This window comes from Mastigoproctus giganteus, chromosome 5, assembly GCF_048544385.1.
Source record: "Mastigoproctus giganteus isolate SK-2022 chromosome 5, ASM4854438v1, whole genome shotgun sequence".
In the NCBI taxonomy this organism is placed as follows: Eukaryota; Metazoa; Arthropoda; class Arachnida; order Uropygi; family Thelyphonidae; genus Mastigoproctus; species Mastigoproctus giganteus.
In genome coordinates this window covers 228,911,345-228,932,340 of record NC_143579.1, presented here as the reverse complement: position 1 = coordinate 228,932,340, position 20,996 = coordinate 228,911,345, and the positions used below count along the sequence as shown (strand labels likewise).

Here is a 20,996-nt window from a genome sequence, read left to right as displayed (position 1 = left end):
AGAGGTAGCAAGATTATAAACGAGCTGATCCGGAACCCTCCTAAAGAGTTACCAATAGGTTCGGTCCAGTGTACTAACTAGCGGCCAGCCTGCGAATACTGTTTTAGAGCTGTAACTTCGAAATGTAAGGAAGATTGGATCTCGCCATGATGTTCATCATAACTGCAAGTCATCAGTGATACTGCATGATGGAAGAGATGGGGAAAGGTTGACTGGAACTTAGCTATGGAGACTAAACATGGGTTCCACCACTTCAAGCCTCCAATAAGCAAAGTGGTGGTATTGCACCAGTTGATGAGAGTCATCTACCACCTAGTATTACCTGGTAACACAGAGGAGTGGCATTCCTCCATGTGGTGTGGGCACCACACCTCGATCCCTGCTTACGTTGGTTCAGTCCTGGGTGGTCACTCACCATGTGCTTGTACATGGAGGTTATATCCAGGATTACTAACAGCCCCACCATCGTGAAGGTGCAAGCAGAGGATTTGGCTGTCACAGACCTTCCGGACTTTGCCCAAATTGGGTCCACTTGTCTTGAATGTCACCTGAATATTAATTCCATCAGCGTTTTAGACTCCCAGGTATCAAGTACAGCTTGTCTGGCATATCTGAGAGAATGTCTGTGACAACCTCAAGGATCTGTATAAGCCATATGGTATAAGGAAGCATCAAGCATTTGTTGCATCAGCCAAAAAATAAAATAAAATAAAATAAAACAAAATAATAATATAAAAAATAAATAAATAAAATAAACTACCTATGTGTTTCTCTCTTTGCATATGTACCAATCCAGCAACCTTTGAATTTCTATACCTATCAGCCTTTACCTACAGAGGTAACTTATTCCAATAATTAACAACTTGGTTTGATGTTTACTTTTCTTTATTAATATAAATAACAAATTCTCAATAATTTAATTGGGAAAATTACCTTAAATGTAGCTTTAAGTTCTGTTTCACTGAATTTATAAGGACATTCAGTAACGTCCAGCGGTTGCTTCACTAATTCTGATTTTGGCATGGAAATCATTGGTGAAATAGAAAATGCATACAGCCACTGGGTAAAAAAATAAATAAAATAAAATATTTTGTTAGCACAAAACAGAAAACATAATTTAATTTTTTAAATTTTATAAATAAAATTATATGTTATCAATCTTCATCTTAGAAAATATAATAGCAATAACAACCAAAACCGAAAATATAATTTGTATCAAAAAACACGCCACATATACCAAGATAAGTGAAACCCCCAAGATTATTTTGATCTTGAAATGAAAAAAATTGTTTGCACACTTTTATTGTTTTTGATATAAATAGGCACATGTGCAATATATTTCAAGGTTGAAATAATTGTGAAACTCTTAAATGTAGAATACTAATATAAAGGTTACTTGAAAAATAATTAATTTGGAGACAAGGAACCATGAATGCCTGCATGCTGATGACTGCTGACTCTAGAAATGTTGAAATACAAATCTCTCACAGTCATTCCAACTTCTATATATATATCAGAATAACTCAGAGTAAGCAATTCCATATATCTCTATGTAACTGCTCTATAATGAAAAGCTCTAATAACATCAAAAACTAGGTGTGATGCAATTCTATTAGAACTCTATATGCTGGTGACACTGATTTGAATGGATATCATAATATATCATTTAATCAAAATTATAAGTGTAATCTCTTGGTAAAAACTATGTACTTGTACCAAATCTAGACAATCCAATGACAATTTGTTTTCCTTTAAGAACCACTTATAAGCCACATCCTATTTTAAAAGTATCAATTTTGGAGGGGAAAAAGTTGCTTATATTTGGGCATTCAATATTTCTCAGGGTGACTTTTCCAATCAGAAAAAAATATATAATAAATAATAATAATAATAATTATAGCTACAAGAGTCATGTTACACCTCCTTGAATAGATTTTTCTCTGTTAGAAATAAAACATCATGCTTATTAATTCAATGAATGATCTACTAATTACTTTTTTTTTAGTCATGAACCTAAAAAACATTACTTACATACTGCCATTTAAAGCAGCAATACACTTTACAATATAGAGAAAAATAAATACAATAAACAGCTCCTTCAAATGTATTGTTCTATGGTGGAGATCTTGACAAGTTTAAAGTTCTATTAGTAATGCTGGTTAGGTTTTGAGAATGGTCAAACCATGAGAGGCAATGGTCCAAACCTAACTGTATTCAAGTTTTTTTTTTATAGAGTATACATACAGGGATTTCAAGGCACCTCCGTAGCCAGGTGGGCAGGAGCAGCAGTGCGTAGCACATGCTTCCTGATTAGACCGGGGTTCGAGCCCGTGACCACCAAATATGGAGGATGCAGAAAGGTCAGGGAATGACCACCGCATATCCCCAGAGCAATATGGCCTTAGTCGCTAATGCTCCTAAAAACCAAACTAACTAACAACAAGGATTTCAAATCTTTATTATTATGATTTTTTTCAAAATTGAATACCACAATTGAAAAATTGTTTTCTTGTAAAAAATTTTATTAACGAGGTAAAGGCTACTTAATTTTTATCCATTTACTATTATGGAATATAAATACCACAAGTGCTAAAGTGCTCGTCTAGTATATTTTTTTAGGAAAGGGGGTGCCAGAAGTTTATCAAACTCTAACAGAGAGCTAAATGATTTTGTGATAATGAGAGGAAGGTGAAAGAGAAATTATTGAAACTAAACATAAAAAAGGTTCCTGGGAGTGGATAGGATCGATCCAATTATATTAAGGGAGGCAGCAAAGGTGGTAAGCAAACCCTTATCCATAATTATGAGAGCATCTTTGGATTCAGGGGAGGTCACTATGGACTGAAGATGTGCGAATGTATCCCTAATTTACAAAGTAGATCAAAGGTTTAACTTTAATAACAGGGAAAATAATGGAGTCATTGGTTAAAGAAGTAATCCACGACCATCTAGACAAGGATACAATTACACTGCAGTCACAGCATGGATTTATTAAGAGCTGACCTTGTCTAACAAATCTGATAGAACACTATGATGCAATAACAAAGGGACTGGATGCAAAAATCAATTTTGATATCATATACTTGGATTTCAGGAAAGTTTTTAATATTGTTGCACATAAAAATGGTCATAATAACTAGACTCAACACCAACCATGCAATTAAATAATATTTAATTTAAAATATAAAATATAAAATATGTACATATAAAATAAATAAAACCTGGTCTATTTACAATAATATAATAAAAGCACTAAAAATTATTAAAAGCTGTAACTAAAATCCTTCAAATACTAAAATACCGGTGACCGCAGCTTTCAGAAGTGACTACCTTCTTTCTCAACAGTGTATTACTATTGTACAGCACATCCTTAAGTAGCAGGCCCACAGCACTCACACACGTGGTTCCACAGGAACATGATCGGTATTCTCACCTGCGTACTGGGACCGGAAATGGCTTGGGAGCGTGTTATACAGAACCGATCGTCCCGTCAGAGGACAACGGCCTCAAAAAGGGGATGCAAATGTGCACCCCTATCTCTATTAATGATGTTATTAGATGATCTGATTCGCAAGCTCTCGAGCCACTTCCGTTCCCAGAAACCATGCGCACAGTCCACAATGACCGCACCTTCTGGGGATATCTGGTGTTGCTTCTCCTAAAAATGCTCCGCCACAGCAGACTTCCTATAATTCGTGGTCTTTACAACATTCATGTGCTCCCCCAGATGATCCTTGAACCACCCCCCCCCCCCGTCTCACCAACATAACAATCCCCACAATCCGGACACTTAATCTCATATACTACTCCACTACTAGCCTCTTTTGTTATGGGGTCTTTGACTTGGGACACCACCGCATGCAAACTCCGTCCCGGAAGCTGCACACAGCGGGTCTGACATTCACGTAATGCTCGTGCAAAACGTTCGGTAAGGCCCGGATAGTAGGGAATGTATGCAGTGGTGGTTGGTGCAGATGGCTCACTAGCATTGGACACCACCCCTCTAATGTATTTGTCCAAGACCCTCTGGGGGTAGCCGCATTTTCTGAGGTCTGCTGTGACTCTACTAATTTCCTTTCTCTAACCTCAGGGGTACTGCAGTGGGACCCAACCCTTTCCAATAGTGCCTTGGCCACACTATTCTTGTGTTGATTAGTTTGTGCCGAGCTGTAATGAGTGTACTGACTCCGGCACATAGCCTTTCTATACACTTCAGTTCTTAGCCTAAAACCTTCTCTAACCACCCGATACATTAAGGAACGGGAGGGTTCCAGCTGCTTCCACCTCCGAGGTAAATTGAATGAAAGGGGAGAAGCAATTAAGCACATTAAGTATTTCATCTTCCTTCCCCTTCTGTATAATGATAAACATGTCATCCACGTACCTTTTCCATTTATGAATGGGGAATTCTAACCCATCAAAAATCCTATTTTCCAGTTCCTCCATGGCTAGATTAGCTACAATGGCACTAATGGGGGAACCCATGGCTGTGCCATGGACCTGCTTATACATAATATCTTGAAAAACCATAGTAGTACTAGAAAGGCAAAACTCTACACCCTTACAAATGTCATCAATATTTAAAAGCGACCTTGCATTTAAAGTATCATCCTTCTCCAAAGCCATTCTTACACTCTGGACCCCATGTTTAATGGGGATACATGTAAACAGGGAAACTACATCAAATGAAATCATAATCTCCCCTTCCCCTATAATCTGATCCTTCACAAAGCCCACAAAATCCTTGCTGTCCTTAATAACAAAACTAGAACGTCCCACTATAGGGGCAATCAGCCTGGCTAAGAATCTCAATATGGCATGAGTGGGGCTACCTACAAAAGACACAATTGGTCTAAGTAGCACACCCACTTTATGTGTCTTCGGGAGACCGTAAAACCTGGGCAGCCGGCACCCTGCTGCATGCAAAGACCAGAAGTCCTCCTTGGTTATCTTTCCTGCCTCCTGCCAACACTGTATAATACTATTAACCTGCCGTTCTAGACTAACGGATTTCTCCGGGTGACCTCATACGAAGTGGTGTCCTGTAAAAGATCTAAGGCTTTTTTATGATAATCTTCTTTATCCAAAATTACCATGGATCTGCCTTTATTGGCAGGTAAGACTACAATTTTATCATCCTGTCTAAGTTCTCTCAATGCTCTTCTATGGCTAAAACTGAGGTTAGAAGGGGCCGTCTTGGTCTGACACAAAATATCAGAAGTTCTAATACATATTTCATTGGCCTGGGTCACTGGTAATTTACAGATAGCTGTTTTTATACCCATGGCTATCTCTGCAATAGGTGGTTTAGGAGGCACCAAAGCAAACTTGGTACCCAAGCTCAATACCCCTTCCTAGTCCTTAGTTAGTTGCTTACCACTCAAGTTATGAACAAAATTAGTACTATTATCATTGCATAAAACCGTTGCCTCCTCTAATAACTTGTTAAATTTACTGATTTGCCTCTGCCTATAGGTATACAAAATTCTGGTTACTTTATCTAAAACTAATCTCATTATCAGTGAAAAATGAACTGAAGATACACTACTATTGATATACAGTGAAACTTCCCTTTAACGGACAGCCATGGGGAACGAAAATGTGTCCGTTAGAGAGAAGTGTCCGCTAACAAGAAGTCTGAGGGAGAGAAAAAAAAGAAAAATCGTTAAACATTTAAATAAATTAAAATATATACAGATTTTGAACAATATTTTTGTAAATAATATACATACAATTGTGCTATGCATATTATGACTTTATCTTAAGAAAAATACATACAGTAATCACTTATTTTCTTCTGCACCTTCTTCCGGCCGATAATTTTGTTTTCAACATTTGTTTGGAGTGAAAAACATTTTTTAAAAACATTTTTAAACGATTGATTTGTATGAGCGCTTCTATTTTCATCGGTGGTTCGTGTTAATATCTTCTTCGACAGAATGACCTCCTTCCATTTCTTCATCCTCATGAGGAACTTCTTGAAAAATATCGATGATAATGTCGTTGATATCTAGAGCACCATCTTCTGTAGTGAGGTTCGAGTCTATACCTTTGTAGCCAGGATCACTTTGTAGCTGAAGTATTGTACATTATCAATAGATGTTGAAGTTCTTGTTCTTCTTGTTGCTCCACATTGCTGTTCACAACTTCAATTTTTGCGTTTGAGAAGCCAGACTTTACAAAACAGTTCACCACAGTTTGTTTTCTAATTGCGTTTACTGAAGAGGAAATCCATTGAATCGCATCTAGGATGTGATTTTCTTTGCAAGGTCACTCGCACACGTTACATCGTTCATGTTTGCAATGAGATGTCTTAAAACACGTTTTCTGTAGTGAAGTTTAAATTTTTTTATTATCCCTTGATCCAAGGGCTGACACACTGTAGATTTGTTTGGCAGCAGAAAAACGATTTGAATGTTGGACAATTCAATGTGCGGGTGAGATGCAGCATTATCCATGAAAAGAATAATTTTTCTGTTTTGACAAATCATGTTTTGGTTAAATTGACTTATCCATTCGCTCATGATATCTCGTGTCATCCACGCTTTTTTATTAGACTTCCAGTCAACATTCAAAAGATTCAACTTTATGCCCTTGAAACAATAGTAAAACCACAAAATCCTTGAGGATTTTGTGGTTTTCCTATAACAAGAAGTTGCTCAAAGTCTCCCAGCATATTTGTACACAATAGTACAGTCAAGCGTTCCTTAGAAATTTTTCCGCCCTGGCACTTTTCATTTTTAAGACTCATTGTTTTTTCAGGAAGAGCTTTAAAAAAACAACCCTGTTTCGTCACAGTTGTAAATATCCTTAGCTTCAAAATCACGACATAAATCTTCCAATATGACGGTCCACTCTGTTACAACCCCAGTATCAACAGATCCACCTTCACCACTTACGGTTTTCCAAGAAATTTTATGCCGAGTTTTGAACTTGTCTAGCCATCCCACAGAAGCTTTGAACTCATTTACTCCCATAGATTTCGCAACCTCCAAAGCCTCTTCCCTAATAATAGGCCCATTAATGGGAATTTTTTTAGCATGTTCGCGACAAAACCACTCATACGTAACATTGTCAATTGAAGTCCAACAGTTTTCGGGAATTATTTTTGAACCTGATCATTTCCGTGTTGCCAAAATTGTTTGAGCAGTTCATTTTTTTTCCTTTAGGATGTTGCTTACCTGCGTCTTCCTGATTTCGAATTTTGCAGCGAGATTGCGAACACTATTTTTTTGCCGATCATACGCATTAATGAGTTCGACTTTATCTTTTAAAGTTAAATGTTTACCAGAAGACATTGTGCACTTCACACGACACTGAACAAAACTGAAAAGACGAAAGGCCGACCATATCCCCCCCCCCTGCACACACCGAATTCATCAGAAGTTTTACACGTGCCTTAAAATTCTTGAAAAAGGGTTTAGAACCGTGACGTAAACCTTGATAAAATTCAGAGAATCGGAAATAGAAAATAAACACACGATTGAGGCAATACGTGGAAGAAACGTTTCTAGAAAAAGGGCCGTAAGTTCGCCCGCTGTCCGTTATGAGGAGATCAAATTAAGTGCTAATCTAAACGAAACAGTGCAGATTGCCTGTCCGCGTCCGTTACAGAGAATGTCCGCTAGACAGAAGCTGCAAACACGTTAAAACCAATGGAGGTGAGTTAGGGAATTTGAAAATGTCCGTTGTAGAGAGATGTCCGTTAACGAGAGGTGTCCGTTAGGAGAAGTTTCGCTGTATTCCAGAGCCCAACAAGCCCCTGTCGAGATTCTTAGCCAGGCTGATTGCCCCTATAGTGGGACATTCTAGTTTTGTTATTACGGACAGCAAGGATTTTGTAGGCTTTGTGAAGGATCAGATTATGGAGGAAGGGGAAATTATGATTTCATTTGATGTAGTTTCCCTGTTTACATGTATCTCCATTAAGCATGGGGTCCAATGTGTAAGAATGGTTTTGGAGAAGGATGATACTTTAAATGCAAGGTCGCTTTTAAATATTGATGACATTTGTAAGGGTTAGAGTTTTGCCTTTCTAGTACTACTATGGTTTTTCAAGATATTATGTATAAGCAGGTTCATGGTACAGTCATGAGTTCCCCCATTAGCGCCTTGTAGCTAATCTAGCCATGGAGGAACTGGAAAATAGGATTTTTGATGGGTTGGAATTCCCCATTCATAAATGGAAAAGGTACGTGGATGACACGTTTACCATTATACAGAAGGGGAAGGAAGATGAAGTACTTAATGTGCTTAACTGCTTCTCCACTTTCATTCAATTTACCTCGGAGGTGGAAGCAGCTGGAACCCTCCCGTTCCTTGATGTATCGGTGGTTAGAGAAGGTTTTAGGCTAAGAACTGAAGTGTATAGAAAGGCTATGTGCCGGAGTCAGTACACTCATTACAGCTCGGCACAAACTAATCAACACAAGAATAGTGTGGCCAAGGCACTATTGGATAGGGTTGGGTTCCACTGCAGTACCCCCGAGGTTAGAGAAAATAAAATTAGTAGAGTCACAGCAGACCTCAGAAAATGCGAATTCCCCCCAAGAGGGTCTTGGACAAATACATTAGAGGGGTGGTGTCCAATGCTAGTGAGCCATCCGCACCAACCACCACCGCATACATTCCCTACTATCCGGGCCTTACCAAACGTATTGCACGAGCATTATGTGAGTGTCAGACCCGCTGTGTGCAGCTTCCGGGATGGAGTTTGCATACGGTAGTGTCCCACTTCAAAGACCCCATAACAAAAGAGGCTAGTAGTGGGGTAGTATATGAGATTAAGTGTCCGGATTGTGGGGATTGTTATGTTGGTGAGACGGGGGGGCGGCGGTTCAAGGATCGTCTGGGGGAGCACATGAATGCTATAAAGACTGCGGATTATGGGAAGTCTGCTGTGGCAGAGCATTTTTGGGAGAAGCAACACCAGATATCCCCAGAAGGTGCGGTCATTGTGGACCGTGCGCATGGTTTCTGGGAACGGAAGTGGCTCACGAGCTTGCAAATCAGTTCATCTAATAACATCATTAATAGAGATAGGGGTGTGCGTTTGAATCCTCTTTTTGGGGCCGTTGTCCTCCGACGGGATGATCGGTTCTGTATAACACGCTCCCGAGCCATTTCCAGTCCCAATACGCAGGTGGAGAATACTGATCATGTTCCTGTGGAACCATGTGTGTGAGTGCTGTGGGCCTGCTACTTAAGGATGTGCTGTACAATAGTAATACACTGTTGAGAAAGGAGGCAGTCGCTTCTGAAAGCTACGGTCACCGGTATTTTAGTATTTGAAGGATTTTAGTTACAGCTTTTAATAATTTTTAGTGCTTTTATTATATTATTGTAAATAGACCAGTTTTTATTTATTTTTATTTATTTTACATGTACATATTTTATATTGTTGTTTTCAATATTTATCAATGATATTGATGAAGGTATATCGTACTTAATGTCTAGGTTTGCAGATGATAGATAGGTTGGCAGGATGGTTAATGACAGTAATTGTAGTAAGTTACTACAACAAGATCTAGATAAATTATGTAGATGGGCTGAGAAATGGCAGTTTAACTTTAACATTGATAAATGCAAGGTACTGCATACATGTAAAGCAATCCCGGATTAACTTATCAACTGTGTGGTACTGCACTCAGGTTAGTGGAAAATGAAAAAGATCTGGGGGTAACTGTGCAGTCAGATATGAAGTTCTTTAAGTATTGCAGACAGGCTTCCAGGATAGCTCATGGACTGCTCAATGATACAAAGGAACTTTCCTCATGGATAAGAGGCAATTGGAGGGTTATCTGCTGGAATGGGTGGAGAGAAAGGCAACAAGATTGGTGAAGGGGAAAAAAGGGTGGTTTTACCAAGATAGGCTTAAGTTTGACATATTGAAGTGCCTGGAGACTAGGCACCTGCAAGATCTGATTGAGGGGTTTAAGGCCTTGAATGGATTGAGTAAGCTCAATGCTGATGACATTCTTCTTCTTCTTCTTGCTCAGACTGCACAAAAATGAAGAGACATAAATACAAATTGAGGAAGGGCAGTTAGATCTTTGATGTAAACACCCTTTTTTAAACCAGTTTCTTTCAACTTCTGTTGTTAACACATACAAGAAACATTCACTAAGTAACATCCAAGAGTGTATTACACTTGTTGTTATTACACTACCATACACAGCAATATCAACGAACTATACAGGATAATCAAACACATTTCTCCACATGATCACAATAACTATCAAGACAATAATACAACGAGCTGGTCAATTCTGGTACCGAAGAAATCAGGGTTCAGTCTGTACATCAACTGGCAGATTGGCACCACTTCTGATATGGTGCAGATTGGCACCACATCAGTGCATCTTTTTAATGTTTCTTTAAGTGATCTGCACAGGTGGAAAGCATTGGTCTCAAGGTCTAGGCTATATTAGGGGACAGGTTAGATATTCCCAGCAAAACTGCTTCAGAGTTATACTGTTATATACAGGCTGTATGACTGCGTGTGGGAGAATACTGTGGGAAAAGATAACTCCCTTTGCTAAGCAAGGCAGACTGTTTCCTCCAAATTGTTCCTTCAGTCAGGATTCCTCTGGATAGCTTCCCAGAGTTTATTATTCAGCAGGAGTCTGCTTCATACTGAGGAAAATCTTATTACCACACAAACCTCTTCATTAGATCATGTTTTCACATATTTTGCCATTTTCACTTAATGACCACATTATTATTTTTTTTATTCAAATTTTCAGCACAGCACATGGTGATCTGCTGTGCTGTGCTGAAAGTTCCCTCTGGGTAGAAGAGAAAAATGCAAAGTAGCTGCATCTACTTGATATAATTATGTAATCCATCATGCATCATAATATACTGCTTACTGAATGCCCTTTGTATATAAAATTCTCCCCCCCCCCAATTTTCTGTCAATTTTGATATAATTCTTTTTTTTACTTGTTTTTGTTTACTTTTTGTTTATCATCTTTTTTTTTATACTGCTTGCTATAACGCACTGTTTACATTTGTTTCAATGCACATTTAACTTTTTGAACATTAGCATACAAGTACTGTACTTGTTAACAGGAGAGATTGCTTCTACAGGGATGGGATACACTTAAATAGAAAGGGTGCAAGAATATTTGCTGATGCTATCGAGGCAGTGTTAGGTGGGTCGGAAAACTGCTAGCTTGGGGGGAGACAAAGACCAATAGATTGACAGTAGCCACTGGCAGAGGTGAAAGCGATTCTTGCACTGCTTCTATTAGAATGAGCAGAAGCCTGAAAAACAAGATGCATGGTATTTCAGAGACTGCTGGGAGCCATTGTGGTACAAGTAAACATATGGGTTGTGTTAGGGTAGCTAAGAATAGAAACAGGTGCAGGTATACTTGCGTGTACACCAATGCTAGGAGTTTAGTAAATAAATTTGATGAATTTGAGGTATTGCTCAAAACATCGAAGGCAGATATTGTTGGGATATCAGAGACGTGGTGTCACACAGATATAAGGGATGCGGAACTGCAATTTGGGGAGTACAACGTCTACAGAAAGGATAGACAGGATAGGAAGGGGGGAGGTGTTATGCTATTAGTTAAGAAACACATAAAAACCAAGGAAGTGAAGCCAGTCGACATCGCTGGACAGTGCAGTGTGGAGTCAGTTTGGTGTGACATAAGCATTGGGAAATCAAAATTGAGAGTAGGAGTGTGCTATAGGCCTAATGACTCTGATGAGTATAATAAGGAACTGTACAGGGAAATAGAGTGGGCCAGTAAATCAGAGTGTCTTATAATGGGAGATTTTAATTTCCCAGATATTGACTGGAATTTGGGGGCTGGATACTCACACACTAGCAGGGCTTTTGTGGATTTATCGGATGATTGTTTTCTACATCAGCATGTTCGGGAGGCAACTAGAGGGAGTAATACTCCTGATTTGATTATCAGCAGTGATTCTTCATGCATCAAGAATCTGCAGATAAATGAACCACTAGGTGGCAGTGATCACAGTGTGCTGAAGTGGGATTTACTCAAAGAGGTAACTACCATTAGGGGTAAAGGGAAGGGTTATTGCTTCCGTAAAGGCGACTACGATGGACTGAGACAGTATTTAAATTCTATACAGTGGGACCAACTGATGATGTTACCAACAGCAAATTCAAAATGGGAAGCATTCAAAGAACTTATCTTGGAAGCTACTAGGCTTTACATACCAACTAAGAAATATTGTTCAAGGTTTAGGCCAAAATGGATGTCAGATGAACTAATGAGGCATATGGCAGAGAAGAAAAATGCATGGGATACTTACAAATTAACAGATGACACAGAAGCCTATGATAGATACAAGTTGATATGCAACCAAGTTACAAAGGAGGTTAGGCAGGCGAAGGCAGATTACGAGAAATCCTTGGCAAGGGATGCAAAGAAAAACAGCAAAGAGTTCTTTACTTATGTAAACTCTAGAAGGAAAGGGATGAATCAGATTGGTCCACTTGATATTGATGGGTCAAGTGTTGATGATCCTGCTCAGGTGGCTAACAAACTAAATGAATATTTTGCATCGACATTCACACATGAGGGGTTATTCAGCGAGGGGAATGCCAGAGGTGTATTCAACTCTAGCAGTAAGTTACAGAATCTTGAAATAACTGGGAGTAAAGTGGAGGAGAAACTGTTGAAGATAAACACAAGAAAGGCACCCGGGGTGGATGGGATCTATCCAGTTATATTAAAGGAGGCAGCAAAGGAAGTAAGCAAACCCTTAGCCATAATTATGAGAGCTTCCTTGGACTCAGGGGAGGTACCCATAGACTGGAAATGTGCAAATGTGACCCCAATTCACAAAGGAGGATCAAAGGCTGACACAAGTAATTATAGACCTGTGAGCTTGACTTCTGTTCCAGGAAAATTAATGGAGGCACTGGTTAAAGACGCACTGCAGGATCATTTAGACAAGACTTCAGTTATAGCTCAGACACAGCATGGTTTTGTTAAGGGGAAGTCTTGCCTGACCAACTTGATTGGATACTATGATGCAGTCACAAAAGAACTGGATGCAGGGAATAACTTTGATATTATATACTTGGATCTTAGAAAGGCTTTTGATACTGTTGCACATGGAAGACTGCTACACAAATTGGAGCAGTGTGACATTGGAGGCAAATTGCTGCTATGGATAAAGGGGTGGTTGAGGGGGAGAAGACAGAGAGTGGTAATCAATGGACACTGCTCATCGTGGACTGATGTTATTAGTGGAGTCCCTCAGGGCTCAGTGTTGGGTCCATTATTGTTTTCTGTATTTATAAATGATATTGATGATGGTATATCGGGATTAATGTCCAAGTTTGCAGACGATACAAAGGTTGGCAGGGTTGTCAAGGACACTACTGACACTATGCTTCTGCAACAGGATCTGGAAAGGTTGAGCAGATGGGCTGAGAGGTGGCAAATGAAGTTTAACATTGACAAATGTAAAGTACTACACATGGGAAACAGCAACCCCAGAGCAACGTATCAACTCTATGGTACAACACTGACAGTGGTAGAGAATGAAAAGGACTTGGGGGTGATTGTGCAGGCAGATATGAAGTTCTCTGAGCAGTGCAGACGGGCTGCAAGAGTAGCTCATGGAGTATTGTCAATGATATACAGGAATTTTTCCAGCAGGGATAAGGAGGTGATTATTCCATTGTATAAGGCGATGGTCAGGCCACACCTAGAGTACTGTATACAGGTCTGGAGGCCTCATTTCAAGAAGGATGTAGAGCTGCTGGAACGAGTACAGAGAAGGGCAACAAGATTAGTGAATGGAACAAAGGGGTGCTCTTACGAAGAAAGGCTTAAGTTTTGCAAATTACAGTGTCTGGAGACTAGGCACCAGCGAGGTGATCTGATAGAGGTGTATAAAGCCTTGAATGGTTTAAGCATGCTCAATGCTGATGGGATTCTTCCTCTAGCTCAGAATAATCACCTGAGAGGGCATAAATTCAAATTGAGGAAAGCCAGATGTAGGATAGACGTGCGGAAATTTGCCTTTAGCCAGCGGGTGGTTGGTTGGTGGAACAGACTTCCATCCCTTGTGGTGGAGGTTGATAGCCTAAATAAGTTTAAGGCTCAGCTGGACAGGTATTTTGAACGAACAGAGGGGTGAAGTGGAAGTGGTTTTTTTTTTTTTTTTTTTTTGGCTGATGCTGCATAAGCTTGCTTTCTTGCATCAAATGCCTCTACTAATGCTAATGCTAATGCTAAGTAAAATACAAGTAGTTTAATATTTCACTTATACAATAGATATTGAGGGTGTTTCAAAAATAAGGTAGCAGCATGTCACACAGAAAAGAGCATGTTTTGTAAACAGACTTGACCAGATAAAGGAAGTGATTGTCTGCTTCCTCATACAACCACAAGATTGCATCAGATGTATGTCGTATCATTGCATCATCAGTTGTAAGGTGACAGGACTACTGGAAACATGGTCCAATGTAAAGGCATGCAGCATGACCTGAATTTTGCATGTTAAGAGTACACGTGGCAGAACTGCCAGAAATTAATCAGCAATTGGAGGATGTGTACAAACCAAACATCGAATCACAGAAATAGGCTCGAATTTGGAGAAATTCTTGTGCTAATGGCAGGCCACTTATTGTTGGCTGCAAGTACAAGATGTTAGTGCCACGACTGAGAGGTTATGGACCATCTGAAGCACAGTCCCAATCTTGCACTAAGCAATTTCCACCTCTTTGAACCCCTGAAGGAACACTTAACTAGCAAGTGATTCGCAATTGGTAGCGACGTGCAGTACATTGTCATTTCAAGGTTGAATATATCTAACACTGATTTCTTTCACATCAGGATTACAGTTATTATTATTGTTTGTTATTTGGTTTTTTTTTAGGAGCATTAGCAACTAAGGCCATATTGCTCCGGGATATGCGGTGGTCATTCCCTGACCTTTCCGCATCCTCCGTATTTGGTGGTGACGGGCTTGAACCCCGGTCTAATCAAGAAGGGTGTGCTATGCACTGCTGCTGCTCCTTCCCACCTGGCTACGGAGGCGGCCAGGATTACAGTGGGACAAGTGCTTAAATGTGTGGTGACTATGTAAAAAAGTGATGTTTACCAAAGTAGTATGTTTCACATAGGAGTGCTTATCATAATTTTGGAACTATCTGGCAATATCCTCTGTGTACATATATTTATTGTAAATGAGCTCTTAAGTATTTTTGAACAAAATATTTAGGGGTGGGGGAAATAGAATTTTTCTAAAAAAAAAAAAGGGGGGGGGAGAGGCCCAAATATAAAAGTCTATCAAAGGCCAGTTCAACAGAATTCAACTTTCTTAGCTTCACACTGAAAAGATGTTAATTATGACTTCAAAGATAGCAACACTTCATGAAAGTTGAATTTTGCCTGAATGGGGTGTGTCAATTTTTTTTAATGTTTCATTAATTTAATACAAGATACACAACTTCAGATATACATCCAATCGACAAACATTCTGATTCTTAGCTCATCAAGATGACATAAGCTGGTTAGCAGCAATAATGCGTAAAGTGTTCATTGTCTAATGGCCCCAGGGGTTTCCCCCATCTCCACAGTTAGTAGCGATAGTAATATTTCCTCAGACATCCCAGCCTTCCACACCTCCAGAAATTAAAAGATTTTTGAGATATAATAAAACTTCCACAAACAATGGCAATGTGAAGGGAGCAGTGAAAAGATACAAAGCAATGGCAATGTGATGTGAACTGACACAACCAATCTTGGGTTCTGTCGTTTAAATATGCCTGTTAAATTTTTGTCACCATTTGTTAGTTAGCACATACTTCACTGCAGTAGCTGTTAAACTTTTGAACATTTCCAGCTAAAGTTCCATAAGTTTATAAAATTCCAAAAGTTTGAATATTTTCAGCCATAAGTGTGTATTTATGCATGTTTCTTTTTTCTACTCTTTTCAACTTTTATCACTGTAAAAGAACCTCAGGATAGGATCATAATAAATGGTGTATACTTCCCAAACAATTATATAAATATATTTCTATGTAGAGAAGTGGCTTATTGCTACAATACTAGAGATAATATAACTATATAACATAACAAGTTAATAATAGAACCCAGTGTGCCATCAGGTCAGGACAAAATTATTGTCTGGCATTTGTATTGTATTAAAAGAATATTAAAATTATAATCATAATACCAGCACACCAAAATAATAAGTGACCAAACTATACAACTTGTCAATAACAGTGATTACTTAATTATGTAACTTCACAATGAAAAATTAACCTATTATTTCCTAGCAAAATAGTGAAAAAAAACATATACTCGAGAACATTTTTGAACTTTTACCTTTTCTTTCAGTGAATTTCCCACTGATGCTAATGATATAAAACGAGTAGTATGCAAAGCAGCTTCAGCTAACACCTGATGATTCCTGCATATAAAATTCAGAAATATCAACTAACCAGCATTAATAATTAACATTTGTTTTGCCTATTATATAAAGCAGAACAAATTAAACATGCATTTTACAAAGGTAAGATGAATGAGATAAAATTTTATCCCCAGTAGTGCTTTGAAGAGAATTTAAGAGAATGTTTTCTTTAGTTTGAATGAAAGGATCATTATTTGGAAGTAACACATTTAATACATTTGGAGATGCATAAGGAAAATTCATTAACTTCAGGAGCTCAGGTCATTCTGAGTTTAAAAAAAAAAAAATCTTCACATAAATATGAGTCCAATTCTGAACCTTGTGAAGCAGCTGAATTTAAAAAAACTGGCTAAGTTTTGAATGGTAAAAAATATTAAAATAAAAAATAAATAGGAATCAGCAAAGTGAAGTGTTTACTAGTTATCGACTTATTTATTTTTTAATTATTTATTACCATTCAAAACCCCATAGCCATTTTTAAAAATTCAAATAGCTACAGCTTTGTAACCATTCTGAATTGGACCTATATTTATATGATTTTTTTTTTTTTACTGGAATGACTGTGCCATCAGCCCCACAAAGTTGCGACCTTTCCTCACGAATCATCCTGTATACTAGTTAGGAATTCTGTCGCATTCTTCTTCAGCATTATTACAATTATTCTGGACATAAATAACTGTTATATATTAAGTTGATAATACATTGCATAACATAGCAAATTATTTTAACAAAATTAATATACAATTATATAAAAATTAAAGTGCAATATTGATTGACACAAAGATACGTTGTGCCAAAAACAAAGTAGTCTAACAAAAGGTTTTCTGCAAGTTTTATATAAGAATTTTACAGTAAGTTAAGGTACGTAGAAGGTGCACTATGCAGTTTCTTTAGTAATTACTAACTACAGTGTAATTTAAGTGGCTCCATCTTTCAGGAACAAAAGTAGAAATACATGATGGATCTGTTCTACAGTAGATATAGTGAGGTAGCTAACCAGTGAATGCAGAGACAACCATTTGGACTGGTCTGCGCTGAGGTTCCCACTAACGACAGGCTGAACCAGAATCTTATCCTTATTATGTGAGCACTAACACTGACAAGTAGAAAGGGAAGTCCTAAATTGTTGGGGTCAGTTTTGAAGAGTTGGTTCTCAAGTAAAAATTTAAGTTTAGATTTGACCTGGTTCTCTAGAGCAGTGTTTCCCAACCTGTCGTTTGCATAACTTATAAAAGTGGTCTGCAGGATTTGATATAAAACAGAACTTTTTTGCGGTAGGCAACAATCTGTATAACAAACTAACATATGCTATATATTTTCTGCATCTAAGAAAAGGTGATGAGCTTTTTTGAAAGGGTATAAAAATAGGAGTCACCTGTTTAGAATAGCAAATGGACATCCATCTGAAGAGAGACTACAAATTGTGTGTGATAAACAGCTACAACATCAGCTTTTTGGGGTGGGGGAAATCTGACAGGTGTGTATAGAGCAATGGGATGGGGGAGAGCAAACTGAATAATGGTGGAATTTTCATATTGAAATAGGACATAAAAAACAGGGCATAAATGTAAATTATTGAGGGAAACTAATAAACTGGACCAAAGGAAATTTTTAAATTTCCTTTCAGCTTGTGCTTGTGATTTGGTTTTTAGGAGCATTAGCAACTAAGGCCATATTGCTCCGGGATATGCGGTGGTCATTCCCAGACCTTTCCGCATCCTCCGTATTTGGTGGTGACGGGCTCGAACCCCGGTTCCTTTCAGCACGTTTACAACATGCTGAAAGCATGTCAACATGTTGTCAACCACTGGGATGAATGCCGACCGGGCTAGCCAGGTGGGTAAAGTGCCTGCCTGGCAACCCAAAGGTCGTGGGTTCGAATCCCGCCTCGGGCTTGGATCAAAGCACTGCAAGAACCTTGGGAGGTGCATTATGGCCACAGAAGCTGATGTGCCAACAACTACCAAAAAAAAAAAAAAAAAACTGGGATGAACCGCCTTCTTTGCTGTTTGAGGTCAATAGTGGTGGAATTTAGGGGGGGAAGATGGATTTATACTGGCAGGGGAGGGAGTATCATAAAGGATTGATCTTCGCAGACCATTATTTTCAGCCTTCCCTATGCAATCTATTTATAAAAATAATAATAAAAAAAGTTTACTTAAAATGTGATGTTTACAAAATCTTTAAACATTTTAAATGTTAATTACAGGCACTCCTCAGCTTATGTAATCCTCAACTTATGCAAATTCGACTTTACGCAAGTTTTTGCCAGCCAGTGCAAACTTAAAAAAATCGCGGAAACGTATTTTGCATCCTGTAGGAATAAACAGAGGAATTGTGAAAATATTGTAATGTGAACCCAATAACACATTGGTTTTTTTTTGGTAATTTGTTCCAAGACCTCGGAAGTTGAAATTTTTGCTATATAACTAAGCTATTTATCTCTCTAAAGGGTAATTTTTATAATGGAAATTGCACTACACTTTCATCGTTGCCATATGTTCTGTTATAAGAATCAATTTTGAATGCCTTTGTGATATTTTTCTAATACACATTTCTGGAGGTCACTACCATAAAACAATAAAAACAATTTGCACTTTCTGGTTTATTGGGCTTTTCTGTTAGTGCAATACAGAGTAGTATCTTATTGCTCTGTGGTGCAGTCTATTATAAATGGGTAGTAAACTCAATCTTATTGCATTAGCGATAATACCGATAACTGGAATTCTGTGAGTTTTTATGTTACGGTATTATAGTGAAATGAGTTCCTCTTCACTGAAATCTTCAATCATATAAAAAACAAATAAATTTTCAGAATTTTCTCTTCATTCCTATTTACTTATTAGAATGATGAAGGGAAAGGGACCAACGGAAAGTGAAAGTGCTGGCAGTGCTAGGAAACTAAACAAAATTGATTTAGAAATGATGATGATTAATTAAGAAGTACAAAGCAGGAAAAAGTTTGTCATCTATTGCATGGAATTAGGTCTCGCTTCTTCAACAGTGAATACTATTTTAAGGGACAGTGCACATATAAAAGAACATGTTAAAGGATCAATGCATTTAAGATCGACAGTGTTCAGGTGCTATATCAAAAATGGAAAAGCTGTTAATAATGTGGATGGAAAATCAGATTCAGAAGCAAGTGCTCCAGAGTCCAACGGCCATTCAAGCAAAAGCAAGATGTATTTATGAAGATATTAAGGATAAGTACGGCGAACCCCAAGCCAAGCAACAGATGGTTTAATAGGTTCAAGCATCACGCTGATTTCCAAAACATTAAAGTATGTGGTGAAGTCGCCACTACCGATTCTGCAGCTGCAGATAAATTTTGTATTGTGTTGGAAAAAACCCCTTCTAAATCTCCACAGCCCTCAATTTCCACAGCAGCGTGCTTATCAGCTGGAGAGTGAATTCTGGCAACGATGCTCAAAAGGTAAAACTTGCTAACATTATGCCTGTTTCCTCTCTCTTTTTGTAATTTTATAATTTTGAAAATTTTGTACACTTTTGTCATTTTTTCTGCACATGAGATAAAAAAAATCGAATAAATAATTCTATTTACAAGTTTGTCAAACTTTTATTTTTTGCTTCAATCAAATTCAGCGTGCATAGTTGCGAGTGCTGCATAAGCACTTAGGGAAATTCCGACTTACATAGAATTCCACGGAATGCAACCATTATGTAAGTCAGGGAGTGGCTGTATTTATATATATAATCTTGGTGCATGGTATTTCTTGAAACATTCAACAGGCTATATTATAATCCTGGTTTTCTGAAGCATGTTTCACAATACCAAACTTTCTTTTCTCCTACCTTTAACATTTCTGTTACCACATAGTCGTTCTTTTCAATAAGATTTTCACCTTTCATCACAAAGTGAGGACAGCCACTCAACCTGTTTTCTGCATCAGAACTTGACAGCCTTTTTCTAGAAAGAATGTTCTTATTTTAGACAACTCCTACTAGCTAAACAGGCAACATCTTTCAAAACTGCTTGTGACATACTTTCTTTTGAGATGGATCTGTCACCTCCATCAAGATGAACTATTTATAACTGAGACCTCTAAAAACCAGAAAAACAACTTCTTTTACCATTTCATTGATTTTCAATTGAATGAATAATAGCAGTAATGGTAAACTCAGCATTGACAGCATCCATATTTCTTGTGTATTCACAAATAGTGACTGACCTTCAATTTGAAAAGTCTTCTCTTCCTTTTACTTTTCCTGTTGTTATTCAGTTTGAATATTATAGAAAGTAGAAAGCATAAGTACAGCTGTTTTATCTTTCCATGTTAACACTTTATCCTCTTTTTGAAAACTAACAATCCTGTGTTTTTCAATTTTTTTTGTGGTAGTCTTCCTGTTTCCCATTACAGAGCCTGTTAGGTGTATATTTACTTTACGAAGTTCTTCTGCTAGCTGAATACTAGTGTAAAATTGGTCAGTGAATAAATGAAAAACACTACCCTCGATACTATAAAGCAATTCATGGATGAGAAGCACAATCCTCAAGATGAAAGGTAAGTCTGGTCATAATAAGCTGTCAGCTTCCAAAATATGTACAAACAGTT

The 20,996-nt window shown here is 38.0% G+C and overlaps 1 protein-coding gene across 1 annotated transcript in view; it reads right to left on the bottom strand.

The window, feature by feature from the left end:
* Positions 1–20,996, bottom strand: part of LOC150086201 (pre-mRNA splicing factor cwf19l1) — an 83,837-nt gene that overhangs the window by 39,146 nt on the left and 23,695 nt on the right. The window contains exons 7-8 of the mRNA XM_090373779.1: positions 16,335–16,419; positions 934–1,059 (exon numbers count right to left, since the gene is read on the bottom strand). Coding sequence (XP_090229905.1) covers positions 934–1,059; positions 16,335–16,419 — 211 coding nt within the window. The remainder of the gene's footprint in view (positions 1–933; positions 1,060–16,334; positions 16,420–20,996) is intronic.